Consider the following 17,389-nt stretch of genomic DNA (forward strand, 5'->3'; position numbering starts at 1 on the left):
GTCCACCTCCATGTGTGCCAGAAATACAACGTAAAATTTTCTTAGACACTACCATCTCCCATTTGCAACTTTTGGCTGTGATTGAGATTATATGGGTAGCACTACAATGCTTTATGCAAAGTTTTTCATATCATTGTGTATGGCAAATCTAATTGTCTTGCTATGACATTTGCACTACATGAACCTACAGTATTCTCATTTGACTGCTCCATAAGTGCAGCTGCAATATCTTCAGTCATTTGCAAAATTTCAGGTTTACACTCTCTTCCTGGGTTGGACTCTCAAAAACTGCCTGTCTCTGCAAATCAACGAACCATGCTTCACATCACATTTTGTGTCACTGGTCCTTTTTGCAAAGTCTTTAGGTGTCTGTACTTGCAAAGTGCTGCTACTACAGAAATTTCCTCATTCCTACAGAAGAACTTCACAAGCAAGGCATGTTCAGGCAAAGCAACACCTATAACACATTAAATGACTATAGATTCAGTCTCATTTCTTCGTTTATATTACCTTATGGTCACATTGTATGGAAAATTCACTATCTTTTCTTGCTCACATCATCACATTTTCCCTATTGTTCATTTTTGATCAATTTTATTTTTAAATTGTCAAAATCTCTTCAACATGATCTGGTCGGGGTACTCACCAGGTTTCAGGGTGTTTTGTCTCCTGGTTCTCTCTATAGATTGCTCTAAATAAGGGGTGCTTTAATTTGAAATACCTGTATATGAACATAAGCTTTATATCTTTAACCGATGTCTCTGTTTTAAATACCACATAATATGCACATGTTGGAGACTACTTACAGATTTAGTTGTTCCACAAATATCATTTACTGGTTTTAAGGACATCTTTAAATCAGCATTCATGATACTGTCTTTGCTTTTCTGAAGTGCAGAAGTCTCTGTTAATAGCTCGTGTGCTTCCTCTAATTCGATATGCTCTTTCTCAAACTTCTTTAAGTTTTCTGCATAAAGTAACATTACTTCAAGAACACTATTTAACCTGTTTTTCTAAACAGTTAAATTATATATAAATACATATAATACATAGAGATAAGATATATTCAAGTAGAAGATATATATGCACAGTTGTCTTAATTATTCACAATACTGTTAATTTTAGAGATGACAACATGCATTATAATAATAATTATGATTGCAGGCATAGACTTCTGTGGCTAATTGGTTCAAAAGATATATTTCAATGATTACACCACATTTTTTATTATTCAGTTATACAAAATACTGAAATAATAGTTCCCGACAAGTTTCGTAAATCGTAGGATTTACATCTTCAGGGGGTAAATAGTATAACTTAAAAAAATACGCATGGCTGAACACCAAAAAGACGTACAATACAAAAGAGAACCAAAAAACGGATCTTGCTTTCCATACCACTTCCACTGGACACGATGTACTCTGGCAAAAAACGACGATGTCATACATAGAAAACAACAGTTATATAAGAAAATTTAAAAAAGCTGCTAATATGCTAAAAAACCCAACCCAATGCAATAAAAATCAAGGTTTAATTCTCCATCAAGTGTGGTCAGCTCTAATAAAAAATCTACCTCAATCTGAGCTCAGACTGTATGAACGAGAACAAGAACACGTGACATCGTCCAGTATTGTTCAACGTCAATAACGTTTTATATCTGCATTCTGTTATTTGAGTTTTATGAATAGTCAGACAGTTATGATTTGTATTTATTAATTCTCTTGTTTAAACTTTAAGTTATACTATTTATCCCCTGAAGATGTAAATCCTACGATTTACGAAACTTGTTGGGAACTATTATTTCAGTATTTTGTATAACTGAATAATAAAAAATGTGGTGTAATCACCGAAATATATCTTTTGAATAATTATGATTATTCATTATTTTATATATTTTGCCTAAGTCACTCTTCCATCATAAGAGAACAATACACAGATAAAGATATGTGCATGTATCCAATACATAAGTAGGTTAAGTTATATCTGATAAGAAATTATATCCTTATTTTAATTCTTTACCCAGGTGTAAGCAAACAGAAGTTTGCAGTAAAGTATCTTCAAATTATATGAAGTATATCAAATTGCTTTAATATCCCATTGTGTACAGTACACTTCCTTTTGTTTGAGTATATTGTCATACATTATTATTATTATTACTTGACACCTCCAGGGAGTCCAAAGATTCACTGAGGGAGGGCACCTACTCTAGTCACTAACGCCATCTACTGCCCACCACAACTACTAGTATTTTCACAGACAATCACAAAGATCCATGCTCATGGCGGGATTCGAACCTGTGGCCTTTTGGCTGGAGAGCGAATACGCTAATCACTCGGGCAACCAGGCCAGTATGGGAAAATTCACCTAAAAATTTTGACCTTTAATGAGGTTCATCAGTTTGTTCAATAGATCACTGGCTTCTAAGTCAAGACTTCGGTTTCCAAGTTATTGGACCAGCCACTTCCTCTAGACCTCCCTGGAATTTACCAGGTCCCTTGTAGTTGGAAACTGTCTTACTATGGCCAAACATGAGTCTTGATAGGCTTTGTGTTTCTTAGGAAGGACCTCCCACAATGAGTCTTTTGATTCCATGGAGGCCTGAATAATAATAATAATAATAATAATAATAATCATTATGGCAGAGGGAAATGTATTATTTAATGGCCATGATTGTGTAAGAGAATGTGATAAGAAAATCAGGATGCGTGGAGAAGAAATGAAACTGCTGAGAAAGGAGATGGTGGAAGGCATGCTAGTTAAGTGGAGGAGGGTGAATGAACAGATTAAGAGACTAAAGAGGTTAACTAGTTTGTGAAGAACAAGAGTAGGTGTGAGAGAACAAGGGAGAGACAGGAAAAGCATGGAAACTGGAGAAAGTCAAGAGAGAGAGAGAGAGAGAGACTGTGTATGGGAAAGATACAGAATTGAGAGAAAGGAGAGAAATTGGAAGGGAGAGATTGGAAGCAGAAAGGCTCATGGATACCAGAGAGAGAGAAGAACGGATGAGGCTGTTCAGAGTGTCATGTCCAGAGATTTGATGATTCACGGTGTGCAGAGTAGAGTGCTTGCTGAGAGCAGTGATAGAGAGCATGGTGTTGTTGATGAAGTGATGTGAAAAGGTAGAGATGATAGTGATGATTGACATGAATGACCTAAAAGGGAGCATGAATCATGTAGCAAGAGATTTAAAGCATCAGAAAAATGCATCAGAGAGAAGATAGTGAACATGTTCCCTCAGTATGATAATGTAGAGTGGAGGAAAAGAGCAGTGATAATGAATAAGATGATAGTGAGAGCATGTTGGAAGAGAAGTATAGAACATATGCATACATAGAGTACATTTGAGGATGGAAGGGCTCTGTATGAAGGAGAAGGATTACATTCCACCATAGAAGGCATTTGAAGAGACTTGTTTTCTGGCTAATGAGTGTGTTAAAGCAGGGAAACTAGAATTGCAAAGCTGGAACATAGAAGGATACCTCATGTGGAGATAGTGCCTTGAGAAATGAGAGGATGTACATATATTGTAGAGGGGTAATAATAACTATATAAATACTGCCAGTGCACTGGTTTTTCTGTATGCAGATGACAGGGACATTAGGGGAAAAAAAGGAATGAGTTTGTGGCATTGATTGACTGTCTCTGCAGTTTTTTGTTTTTTTTTTAATATTGATCCCATACACGAGAAGTCAAGAGACCTATAAGCACATCATTACCATGTGTGGGGTGCAAATGAGGGCAAAGATAGAAGTTTATTGATTTTTTTTTAAGAGATGCAAGTTGTAATTATTTTGGAATGCTTCATGAGGAAGGCCATTCCAAAGGACAGAGGTAGATGGAATAAAAGAGGAAGAGGAGAAGTAGGTTTGGTGTGTTTGCAGTTGCACAGTAAAGGGATGCTGAGCAGCACCTACTTTTGTATTAACAGGTGCAACTGAAAGTGAAGGAATAATAATTGCCAATTCATTGGACCAGTGACAATGGAAGTATCTGTAGAATAGACAGTGCTGAAACACTGCATCTGTGAGAAAGATTGTCAATAAGCCTAATTGCTCACCTCTGGACAGCATCAAGAATTTTAATGGAAGTTTTAGGTGCACCACCCAAAACATGTGAGCAGTATTCTAAACATGATTGGATTTGGGATTGTATATAGTTGGGAGATGGTTGAGTGTAAAATAGCATTTTGAATGAAAGAGAATGTCTAGTTTTTTGGAATGTGAAAAGACTATTCATGCGATGTGTTTATGCCAGGACAGACTGCAGGTAAATGTTAGTCCAAGCAGAGGGATCTGATCTTGCGTGATGATTTGAGTGTTAAAGAGGGTAAGGGTAGGTGAACTAAGATCTCTTTTGCACAAGAAAATGCAAGACTGTGTTTTGGTTGCATTGGACATGACCAGGTTATCCTTGTCCCATTGAAGGATAGTATGAAGATCAATGTTTAAGGTACATTGTAGATGATCTTGTGGCCTGGGACAGAGTACTGCATGGTTACTGCATGGTAAGGAAATGACAAGAAAGAAGTTTATAGGACAAGATTTAATGAGAGTGGGGATGCCAGCTCAACATTGTAAAGTATAAGGTTTTAAAAATTGGAAAACAAGTGGAGATGTATTGGAGGAGGTGGAGGAAATAAGAGATCTTGGGGTGATGGTGGATAGGGATCTAAAATTTAGAGGATACACTGCCAAAATTGTGAGGACAACACAGTGAATCTGACAATGATGCAGAGGACGTTGACTTGTAGAAGTAAGGAGATTCTAGTTCTATTATATAAGGCCTTGAATAGGCCACATATGGACTAGCGTGCACAGATTTGGTCACCTGGTTTTCTAAAGAATGAAGAGATGTTGGAAAAGGTCTGGTGATTGACTAATCTACATACTCTAGAATGTTGAGTATGAAGGTTAAGAAGGTGCAATTTACAGAGTCTAGTGAATAGATGGAGGAGGGATAATATGATAGACATATAAGTGGGTAAGAGGTTGTTTTAGGATTAACTTAGAAATGTGTTTTTCCTAAAATGGTGGGAGATGGAAGGGGGATAGAATAAGAGGTCATCCTCTGGAAGCTGTATTAGGAGGGTGTGAGCAGAAGATGAGAAGCAGGTTTTTTGCATGGAGAGTGGTGAATGATTGGAATGCATTATCAAAGAGTGTGGTGTATGCCAAGAATGTGAAAGTATTTAAGGTATGGTATGATGAGCTGTGTCTATGATGTGGGGACCTTCCACAATGAATCGACTCCATGGGTGTCTGGGGATAATTATAATAATAAGATGCTACAGACGCTAGTATAAATTACATTCTTTGTTCAGCTGATTCTGACCAGTCATTCATTGATTGTTTTCCTACTTAATCTCTAAAAATTAGTGGTACATCATAAAAAATAAATTAATCACACATGAAACAGGAGGTTGGCTGCAATTTGCAAGGAGCTAAATGGCTGACATCATTGCTTAAATTGTTGAGAATGTAGATTCTCGTGAATTAAAACAGTGTTAGCCAAGAAAGATGTTCTGAAATTAAAATATACTACAACAGCAGCAACAATAGCACCACTGTTTATTAAAAAATATGTTGTTAAAATGCTTGCTTTTAAGTTGTAACCATGTTAACCTTGCTTCCTTGGTACTTGGTCACTATTTTATACACGAGATCTCTTCTCAGTTAAACAGATTCTAATAGTTGTATATCACATGGCATGTAGCACTTGTCCAGTAATTGTTAAACAATTTGAGTTATCATTCTATAATTCAAATCTGGTTTCATAGCCATATTGAATGCCATGGTGGTAGACAGTAGATGGCGTTGGTGTAGTTGCAGTTCTTTGTAGTTGGTAGATTGAGGGGTGGAGACGGAGAATTGTAGAGTAGGTGCCCTCCCTCGATGAGTCTTTGGACTCCCTGGAGATGTCAAGTAATAATAATAATAGTAATATTATGGCCATAGTGAATTATTCATTTTGAACTGTTTCTGCCATTATTTAAGTAATATTAAACTAATTCTATAACTTCACTGTGAATATGTCTTATTATATATAAAATATTTGTATTGTTTGATCAGATAATTAGCTTCAAAACAGACAGTGCTTTTCATTTATTTGATTTAAATATAATTTTCTGCATGAACTATATATCAATTACTGAAAATTATTTCCTCATTTCAGGTGATACTTGGGCTTGTTTTTCCACCAACAATTCTAACCTTGGAATTTAAATCTAAAAAAGAATTGCAACTAATGCCTCAAACTGAAGAAGAACATATTCTTGAATTAGCAGAACAGGATGAAGAACGGGCAATTACTCGTTACCGAAATAGCATAATCCCTGATAAATATCCACTTGGTGATAATTTTACAAACCAGGTAAGGTATGAAAGTGTAAGAAAGAAAAATGCATAACAGATTTTGTTTCCATTGTTCAAAATGAATATAGCCTCTTAGTATGTAACATATTTTAAATAGTTGCAAGATTAATATTATTATTAATATAATTTTTCTTCTTATTATTATTATCTTGGTATCATAGAGAATAGCTAAGTGAACAATCATTGATAGGAAGATATAGATTTATGAGAAAAAAGGAATAGTATACTATAGAAAGTGTATTTGAATAAATATGGAAGTAACTCAAATTGTCATAGAGAAATGAAAGCTGGGATATAAGGCAAAGAGAATGACTCATTTTACAAAAATTATGGACTCTTCAACCATGTTATAAATAATTATTTTAATTTCCCAACATTTTGACCTTCATATTAAGGTTATCATCTGGAGTATACATACATACATACATATATATATATATATATATACAGAGACAAGCTAAATTACATTTCACACAGTATGTTGAAGAGACAATGATTTGATCAACGGCTATTTTACTGGCGTGACCTCTAGTGAAAATAAAATAAAATTACGATAAATAAATGAAATAAAATAAAATAAGTACACCAAAGCTATATTCTGTTTAAGACAACATCAGAGAAACATTCTTTCTTATAGATAGTTTTGTTACAGTAAAAATGATGTCCTAATTCTATGTTCAGGGCATGATCAGAAAGACCATCTTGACCATAGTTATTATGTTTACTGTGTCGTTTATGTTCCTTTTTTCAATAGGAATTGTGCGTCCTGTTTCCCGTATATACGGCAAATTACAGTTGCAATGAATATGGTATACTCCAGGGTGGGCCAGCAGAGGGAGTGGATCCTTGGATGAGTTGAGTAGGTTCTTTAATTTTGCAAGAGGTTTAAAGGTGACTTTAAGGTTTTATTTCTGTAATATTCTGTTTATTTTGTCTGATATCCCTTTAATGTATGGAATGGTTACAGTTTTATTGTAGTCTAGTTTATTTATGTTTTTAAGTGAGTGCGTACAGAATTTTGTTGACAGTATTTTGGCTGTAACCAATTTTTAGGAAGGTATTGCTGTTAACTTTTAATTCATCTTTAAGTGCTTGTTTATTGGAGCAAATTTTCAATTCCCTGTTTTTTAGTGTAATAATGACCCCTAGTTTTTGTGCTGGGTGGTGGTAGGAGTTTATTTATATACATTGGCCAGTATGTGTCGGTTTCCAGTAAACAGTGAAGGAAAGACTGCCCTAAGGAAGACATGTGAGAAGTGTATCTAGAAACAGAAGTGTGTCTTGCTTTTCAATCTCAGTTGTGAATTGCATTCATTTGTGTTGTTTGTTTAGGTGGCTGAGGAAAGTGTCTAATGTCTGGCTGCCATGGGGCCAGATAGCGAAAACATCGTCAACATATCTAAGCCAGACTTTGGGTTTGAATGGAGAGAAATCTAGAGCACATTGCTCAAAATGTTCCATGTAAAAGTTAGCAATGGGGGGGGGGGATAATGGTGAGCCCATGGCTGTGTGCCTTCTTTTTGTAGGTAGAAAGTGTTTTGCCACACCAAACAGCTAGAACGTAGTACATGCACAAAGAGCGCTGTGATATCAGGGAGGGAATTTGTCCTGTAATAGAAGAATTGTGTCATTGATTGGGACATTTGCGAAGAGGGGAGATATCAAAACTGACTAGCAAATCATCTTTTTCCAGTGTGATGTCTTTGATTTTGTTTACAAAGTATTGTGTGTTTTTAATATAGGAGGGGCGAATGACCTATCAATTCCTTGACTGTTTACGCTAGTTTCTTGGTCATTCCCCCTCCTATATTACGTAATGCAGAATCTTAAATCTAATACAACAATTGTCATGTTAAATAAGGACATCATTTTTACTGTAACAAAACTATCTATATGAAAAAATGTTTCTCTGATGTTGTCTTAAACAGAATATAGCTTTGATGCAGTTATTTTATTTTATTTCATTTATTTATTGTAATTTTATTTTATTTTCACTAGAGGTCAGGCAAGTAAAATAGCTGTTGATGAAATCATCATCTCTTCAGCATACTGTGTGAAATGTAATTTAGCTTGTCTCTGTATATATATATATATGTGTGTGTGTGTATACTCCAGATGATGACCTTAACACGAAGGTCAAAACGTTGGGAAACTAAAATAATTATTTATAACATAGTTGTAGAGTCCATAATTTGTGTAAAATGAATGCTGATCACTGTGTAACACTAAAGGAAAGGTAAAGAGAATGACCTTTCATTCTCTTTACCTTTATGTTGGGAGGGCTTGAGGTTAGCATAATAACCTTGTATCTTGATAGATCCAATTTATTCAAAAATGTTTGGAAAGAATGAAACATGATTGATTGGAAGGCAATATCAAGTCAAGTTATGTGGGCAAACTTCAAAATGGAGAAATGGAAAATGAAACTTAAATGAAAATGAATGTCACATTGAAAAGTGCAATTTATAAGAAAGTTTTAAAAAAAATTAAAGTTGAGCTGCTTTTACAGGTAAACTGCAGAAGAGGTGGAGGAATTTTTTGATATGTTAGAGCATAGGTGGCCAACAGCAGGCCCATGGCAGGATAAAAACTATATTAAATTATATGTATTATCAATTTAGCTATTAGTTTCGACAGATTTTCTAATTGATATACTAGTTATATTCATTATTTCTGATGGCAGAAACAATTTATATTCTCAACACGGAATCAAAATTACTTTAAAAAGATTACTCAGTTTATAAAATCTACTGCTTGTCTGTGCGAGTTGTAGTATTGGGAGTGGTAGATTTCTATGCACCTCACAGTGTTCTCATTAAGTTGTGTTACATGTAAAAAAACCAGAAATATGTAATTAAATTTAATTTAACAACTTATATTTAAATCAATCAAGTATTTTATATTGTTCTCCCAGTAGTAAAATGATTTAACAAATATAGTTTTTTTTTTTAATTTTATTATTATTTTTTTAAAATTATCCCATGGTATTATTACACCAAATCATAGAGGTCAAGTTCATGTATTTTATACAGCACCTTTACTGGTGCTGTATAAAATACATGAACCTGTATGAATATTATGGAAATATTCATACAGTTTAGCAAATGCATTGGTGATGCTTCCTCGATATTACAGATTTTGCAGGTGGTAAAGACTTTTATTCCATTGCTAAAATTTATTGGTCTTGTGTGGCCGGTCTTGAAGCGAGAGATCATGGTAGTGGCACTGCGATTAAACTTGGAGTTGATGGTAGCTCCTGGATTTTCTGCTGAGTACCAGTGGTGAGTCAAGTCCTGAAGAATTGTTCTTTTTATGTTTTCTTTTTGGGTGGTTTTAAAAAGATCGAAATGTGTGTATCACTTGATGTTGCGGCCATTTTTGCTACTTCATTTGCAGTTTCATTTCCCTTTAATCCCACATGGGATGGGATCTATTGGAAGATTATTTCGGAATCCTTATGTAGTTTGTTTATGTATTTTGCTATGTCTCTAAGTATTTCTTGATGTCTGGTGTAGCAGTTCTTAATAGCTTGAAGGGCTGCTAAGGAATCTGTGAAAAATATAAACTCCTTTGGATTTTGTTTGTTCAATATTGCAGTGCTGTGTTAATGGCTATTAATTCTGCATGGTATGAGTTGCATCCAATACTGTTAGTTGTTTTTAGTTCTATATTATGAGAGCCATAGATGAGTATGCCACTCCCAGAATTGCCATTTGGATTTTTGGAGCCATCTGTAGATCTTTATTGAGTCAGGTCCATATTCCATTATTTTTGAAAGGGCTAATGATCTCAAGATTTCAGGGTTTTCTAGGCTTTTTTTCTCATGTTTCCCTATTTCAGAGTTGATAACTATATTTTTCCTGTCTTGATTTGAAGGAAATGCTGGGTAGTCGCTATTTTATATGGACAATCCAAGGGAATTTTATTTTCTATGATTTCATGCATTGTTGATTTTTTCTTTATTCTGTTTGTTGGTTTCCAGTTTTTAAAAAATTCACTTGTTCTATGATGTGCGAGGTTGGCTCTTTTTTCTACAAATTTGGTAAGATTTTCTTGCCACCTAATTTTTAAAGGAACAAGGCTGGATTCGAATTCAGCTCTTTTTCCAGGAGTTGTATTCCTTAGTCCACATATGATTTTAGCTGCATTTTTCTGAATTTTTTAAGCTTGTCTAAACTGATTTGTGATGTTTGTATCCAGATAGGTGAAGCGTATTCCATTATGGGACGGATAATAGAGGTATATGTGACTTTTAAGGTTTTAGCATCGGCTCCCCACTCTTTACCTGAGATACTTTTCATGATATCTTTTTGCTCTGACTGCAACATTGTTGATATGTTTATTGAAGCTTAGCAATGGATCCAGAGTAACTCCAAGGTATTTGGGGCTTTCATTAAATGTAATTAGTTGACTGTTTAGCTTAATCTTTGGTCTCCACTTTCTGAGGTGTTTATTAATAGTAAAAACACAGATTTCTGATTTAGTAGGGTTAATTTTGATTTTTTGGTTTTCACAATATGCAGCTAAACTTTCAATGGCTTTGTTTAAGTAACCTTCTGCTGTTTCTAGGTTGTTGTGAGCTGAGAATAGGACCAAATCATCAGCAAACATAGCTATCTTTGTTTCTTTATTTATATTTTTATCTAAGTCATTTAAGTAGATGGAAAAAAGGAGTGGGCTCAAAATGCTACCAAAATGCTATAAACAAATATAGTAATTCAATACATATAACTATTGTCTTGAAAAAAATGCAGAGTTTATTTTTATTTAAGTTCTGTCTAAAAGTATGCGGCCCGTGATGCTACCACTTATCGTATATTGGTCCTCGTATAGAATGAAATTGGCCACACCTGTGTTAGAGCATGCAGCTGACATTAAGAAATGGAAAAGTGGTCCTTGCTGGAAATTTCATCAGTGAAGTAGAAAATGAATCCCACCAGCATATAAAAAAATTTTTGGAAAATTTGGAGAAAAAGACAAGTGATAAAATTATTATGGGGGAAAATTATTTCCTCCAGCAAATATTTAATATGGATGAGACCTCTTTGTTTTGGAAAAAAATGTCCGAGCAGGCATTCATCCACGAAAAGCTAAAATCTGGTTTCAAAGCTCTTAAAGACCATATTATGATTCTGTTAGGGGATAATGTGGCTGGATATAAACTGAAACCATTTGTGATATGGCACAGTGAGAATCCACAAGCCTTCAAAAACATTTGAAAGCATACTCTTCCAGTTCATTATCAGAGCAGTAAGAAGTTGTGGATGACTCAAAAATTGTTCGGGGATGCCTTAATCAGTGAGTGAAATGGAAAGCTACTGTGTGAAAGAAAATGCAGAAAATATAATTTTATTAATTTTAGATAATGCTGCAGGTCATCCACCTTACATCGGTTATCTTCACTCCAAGATCAAGGTCATGTTTCTCCCTCCAAACACTACATCATTGATCCAACTGATGGAACAGGAGATTCTTTCGGTGTTTAAGGCATATTATCTATGGAGAACTTTTTCACAAGCCACTTCTGCCACTGAAGGAAATGATCAGACTCTCATTCAATTCTGCAAAGCATTCAATATTTATCATGCTATTAAAAATATTGCTGTGGCTTGGAAACTACTTAAAAGTTTTAAAAATGTATCGAGGAGGCTTCAGAATTGGAGTTGCCCTGGCTTGCACTAATTAAATTAACTCTACCTAGGAGCCTGTATATTCACATTTTATTACTGCATTGATTAGGTTAACATGCCTGCTAATTGTTGGTTCTCATCGGAAACCAGTCTTCAATTTGCCAAAGTTTGAAAAATGAAGCAGTGATGACAAAAACTCTCACAGAGTAGTAGTATAGCAAAACCATGTCAGAAAGTTAAATTCATCATAAGTGTTCTCTTGGCAGGTGCATAATAAAATATTAAGATATAGAGCTGATAGGCTTAAAATGATCAGACCACGGAAGTTGACTGAAATATCAAATCACAAATACACACACACACACACACACACACACACACACACACACACACACACACACACACACACACACACAGCAGAAGTGTGAAGTATGATCCGAAATTTGTATAAAGTTTTTTACCTTGGGTATGCTATACGTTAAAGATACCAAGCAAAGTGATCAGATCTTATTCCACCTTTACCACAAGTTGCCTCAGACCTGAAAATACTTCAAGTGCAAACTTGATTTACCTGCTTTTTTGCTTACTTTGGAAAAAGGATTAAAACCAAGTTTATAAAATTGCTTGGTATCTTTAACATATGAGCAGAAATTGGCTAATTAAGCTAAGAAAAATCCTAGTGAGTTCTTTCAAATTCTAATAGGTAAATTACATAAATAGAAGTATTATGGATCCATCCAGATTTTATAGCCAAATGTAGAAAGAAACCAAGTTTCTTTCTACATTTCAAAGTTTCAAAATTTACTAGGGAGTTTATGAGAAGGTTACGTTATCATGGACTCGCTGGTAAATTTTCAATATTTTTCAGTTTCTTTCTGCATTTGGCTATACAGCATGGATGGATCCATAATATCCTCCATTTCAGTATCTCACTTATACCAAATTGAAGCTTCTCGGCTCTATAGTTTAAAATTTGACAGTTATATGCCTGTGTAGTTTTTATCACATTAGCCTCACACATGGAAGGTCCTGGGTTCCTGCCCTGGTAAGCACAGTGGGTTTTTTTTTTTTTTTGTTTATAGAGAGAGAGAGAGAGAGCTTTGTTCACTGAGCATGCTGAAGCACAAATTCAGGAAAACTTAAGCAATTAGGGTCGAAGCAGGTGAGTTTGTGTGAAGGTATCCATGAGGCGAGTGAGTTTGAGAATGACCAAGTGCAGAATCTAGTCTCTCAAGCAAAAATATTGAATAGGACAGTCAATTCAGGAAGTAAAGGTGGGTGGGGGGCCTAAAGGGATGTTGGAATTTCTATATACTAATTCCAGAAGTATCAGGAACAAGAAGGAGAAATTTTTGGCATTGGTTAGTACAACCTCACCAAAAGTTATAGGTATTAGTGAGATTTGGTTAACAGCGAATGATGTAGTTAATGGGATAGAATGTGAAGGGTTTGGTATTTTCTATAAAAATAGTAAATTACTATGATGATGATGATAGTGGATGAATTACAGCCAAAACAAACAGATAGATGGGAAGGTGGCAGTTCATTTGAAGTAGTCTAGTGTGAGATTAAGGCCAGTAAGACAAAATACACAGTTGGCTGTTGCTATAGGCCAGGGAGTTCCATGGATTATCTGCAAGACATGCATCACCAAAATAGTTCAACGAGTACAGGTCAAGTGATTATTATGGGGAGACTTCAACAATGGAGATATAGACTGGAAGGAACAAAGATTACGTGGAATTTATACACCTACTGAGAGATAATTACTTGAGGCAGCATGTGATGGAGGGAGACTAGGGGTATGAGCGTATTGGGCTTAGTCATGGGATCAGAAGAGCTATCCATAACCAAGGTGAACGACCACATTGCCTCTAGATGGTGAAAGTGACTATGCAGTCTTTACTTGGGAGATTGTACACATGAGGAATATTCTATCAAGAAGGGGTATATGTCAAACTACAAGGCAGATGATTATGACAATCTTAGAAAGAAGTTTAAATCTGTGTCATGGCATAAAACACTGCCAGGTAAGGATGTTAGTAGTGCCTGGAAGATAGTTAAGGGTTATCTAGAGGAAGTAATATTAAATTGTATACCTAAGGTAAGGAGAATTAATCAGGTTGGAGTTAGATGGATGAGTAATATCATTAAGCATGAGCTGCAGAAGAAGAAAATGCTGTGGAGGGCATATAAAGAGAAAGGTATTTACCAGCAAACACGTGAACAGTAGAAGGTTCAGGCAAGAAAAGTGACCAGTATGGCAAGGAAGGCAAAACCAGATTATGAGAAGAATCTAACCAAGCAGGCCAAAGGAAATCTCAAAGAGTTCTTTTGTTATGTGGCAAGTAAGAGGAAGATTAACCTTAATGAGTGATGATGATGATGATGGTCACAAGGTGACAGAAGCAGATAAAATAGTCAAGTTACTGAGTGACCACTTTGCTAGGGTATATCATTCTAGTGAGGTTATTTTTTAACATATGTGACAGATACTAATGCAGGAACAGAGATGGATGAATTGGAGGTTCTTAGGATATTGTAGAATCTCAATGTAAATACAGCTGTGAGATTAGGTGGGATATCAACTTGAATTTTGCGAGAATTTGCAAAGGAATTGGCAATGCCTCTGACTAGGCTCTTTAATTTAAGTCTCAGCTGTGGTAGAGTTCCAATGGAGTAGAAAGAGAGCAAAATAATTCCCTTGCATAAGAGAGGTTCTAAGACTGCAGTAGCAAATTATAGACCAATCAGTATTCTCAGCCATGGTGGTAAAAGTATTGGAAAAATTGGTCAGAAAGAGAATTCAAGAATGGATGGATAAAAATATGATACTGTATGAGAGTCAACATGGCTTTTGTGAAGGGTCGGTCATGTCTTAGTAATTTACTATTTTTTATAGTAGAGTAATAACAGAAGAGTTGGATAAAGGAAAAGGGTATATGATGATTCTGCTGGATTTGACAGAATACTACATGGAACTCCAATAACTAGAACAAATGGCGATCGATATGACACTGGTTAAATGGATAAGAGAGTGGCTCCTGGACAGATATGAAAAAAGTGGTATATGGAGGGGCAAAATTGAATAAGAATTCTGCAACAGGCAACTAGTATTTTGCCACAAGGTTCAGTGCTATGACCATTGCTGTTTAATTTGTACATAAATGATATAGGAAATAACTTGAAAGGAAATACAGGAATATCTTGTATAGCGCGGTTAATTGGTTCCAAGAGGAGTCCGCGCTATGCAAAACCACGTTCTTCGAGGTCTATTTCTAAAGGTTTTCAATTTAATTTGTTTATTACAAAAATTTAGGATAATAAAAATGTTTAAAATTGAAAAAAAAATGTTATATTTATTAACTGAATAACAAATAAAATCCTTTTAATCTGATATAAAAGTTGTAGAAAACAAAACAAATATTGCTTCAATATTAACGTACAGTAATTTACTTTTTACTAAAGTAGTCTTTTAGTGTTCGTTTAGTCTTTTAGTGTTCACTCAAGGGCTCACTTTAGTGAGTACGGGCATGGCAAACCCGAGGTACCTGATGCTGGACCATGCCTTACTTCCTGTAATATATATCTGTTATATTATTCTGTAGACTGGTCCCTCCTCTTCTTTCTTTGCTTCTTTCTCCTCTCCTTGCTCCTTCCCCCTGATGCTTTTAAAGTATTCAAGGGCTAGGGGTGAGTCTTTCCTATCTTGCTAAGTCATTTCGTCTGATGCAGCCACCGAAGGAGGCAAGCTAGCCTCAATAGGTGCCGGTCCCAAGCCCGGATAAATGCGAGGGTTGATGTCAGGAAGGGCATCCAGTCGTAAAACTTCAGTGCCAACTCAAACTATGATTATGAGTCGAAGAGAAAATGATATAAGGGCTAGGGCGTACCCCTTAAGCGACGCGCAGCCACATCGCCCTACAGCTGTGAGAAGTGGACGAGGGCTACCGCATCAAGGGTGGGTGCAGTTAAAGAAGCGAGCCCAGCAGGTGGAGAGGATGTTGCGAGTGGGAACACTGAATGTTGGAAGCATGACTGGAAGGGGAAGAGAGGTGGCAGACATGATGAGGAAGAGGAAGTTGAACATTTTATGTGTGCAGGAGACAAGGTGGAAAGGGGGAAAGGCAAAGGAACTGGGAGATGGATATAAATTGTTCTACTCTGGAGTGAATAACGAGGGAAGAAATGGTGTAGGAATTGTGGTGTGTGGCAGAATGAAGGGTGAAGTACTGGACGTGGGTAGAAGGAACGACAGGATCATGCGAATGAAATTGGGTCTTGGAGAAGAGCGGGTGGTCGTATTATGTGTATATGCCCCGCAAGTTGGTTGTACTGCAGAGGAAAAAGATGAGTTCTGGAACGTGTTAGATGAAGAAATGAGGGAATTGGAAGAAAATGAGATGGTGATTGTCGGAGGAGACTTGAACGGGCACATAGGAAGACAGAATAGAGACTGTGAAAGGGTGCATGGTGGCCACGGAGTGGAAATGATGAACCAGGAAGGAGAGAGGGTTGTGGACTTTGCAGTAGCGTTTGATCTGGCAATTGTGAACTCGTTTTTATACAAGAGGGAAGAACATTTGATAACATTTAGGAGTGGTAAGAACAGTTCACAAATTGACTACATTTTGACTAGAAGAAAACATCTTAAGGTTGTGACAAATTGTAAGGTAATTCCAACAGATCAGGTAGCACAACAACACCGACTGCTGTTGCCAGACTTTAAATTAAGATCGAAGATAAGAACTTCTGGTTGCCATGGGATGAAGACAATTAAGTGGTTTCGCTTAAAAGAAGAGAGTGTGAGGAATCATTTTAGGGAGAGAGTGTTAGAGAGGATTTCGGATGGACTGGAAAGTGTACAAGATTGGTGGAAACATAAATCAAAAGTAATCCTGAGCTGTGCAATCGAGGTGCTTGGTGAGACATCTGGAAAGATTAGAGAGCAGAAGGAGGGTTGGTGGTGGAATAATGATGTACAAGTGGCAGTGACAGCTAAGAGGAAGGCAAAGCAGAAGTGGGATGAGTCAAGAGTGGAAGAGGACAGAGAGGTGTACAAAGAGAGAAAGCAAGAAGCCAAGAGAGTTGTGGCACAGGCGAAGGCCATGGCATATCAAGATCTGTATGATCAATTAGAAACAAAGGAAGGACAGAGAAAAATTTACCAACTAGCGAAATGTAGAAATAAAGCAGCTAAGGACATCTTACATGTGAGGCAGATAAAAGATGCTGAAGGAAGAGTATTATGGAGGGATGTGGACATAAGAAACAGATGGAAAATATACTTTGAGGGACTTTTGAATGAGGAAAATGCAAGGACTCACAGAGGAGATGGGCAGCCTTCTGAGGGGATGGTGCAGAACATCAGTAGAATGGAAGTGACGG

At 36.1% G+C, this 17,389-nt stretch overlaps 1 protein-coding gene across 1 annotated transcript in view; it reads left to right on the plus strand.

Moving 5' to 3' along the window:
- The window catches only part of Trpm (transient receptor potential cation channel, subfamily M), a 410,993-nt gene that overhangs the window by 277,196 nt on the left and 116,408 nt on the right, over window positions 1-17,389 (plus strand). Inside the window, 1 exon segment of the mRNA XM_090403483.1 lies at window positions 6,172-6,369. Within this exon segment, the coding sequence (XP_090259609.1) occupies window positions 6,172-6,369 (198 nt within the window).

This window comes from Typopeltis vanoorti, chromosome 14, assembly GCF_054136105.1.
Source record: "Typopeltis vanoorti isolate ZY-2024b chromosome 14, IOZ_Tvanoo_1.0, whole genome shotgun sequence".
NCBI lineage: Eukaryota > Metazoa > Arthropoda > Arachnida > Uropygi > Thelyphonidae > Typopeltis > Typopeltis vanoorti.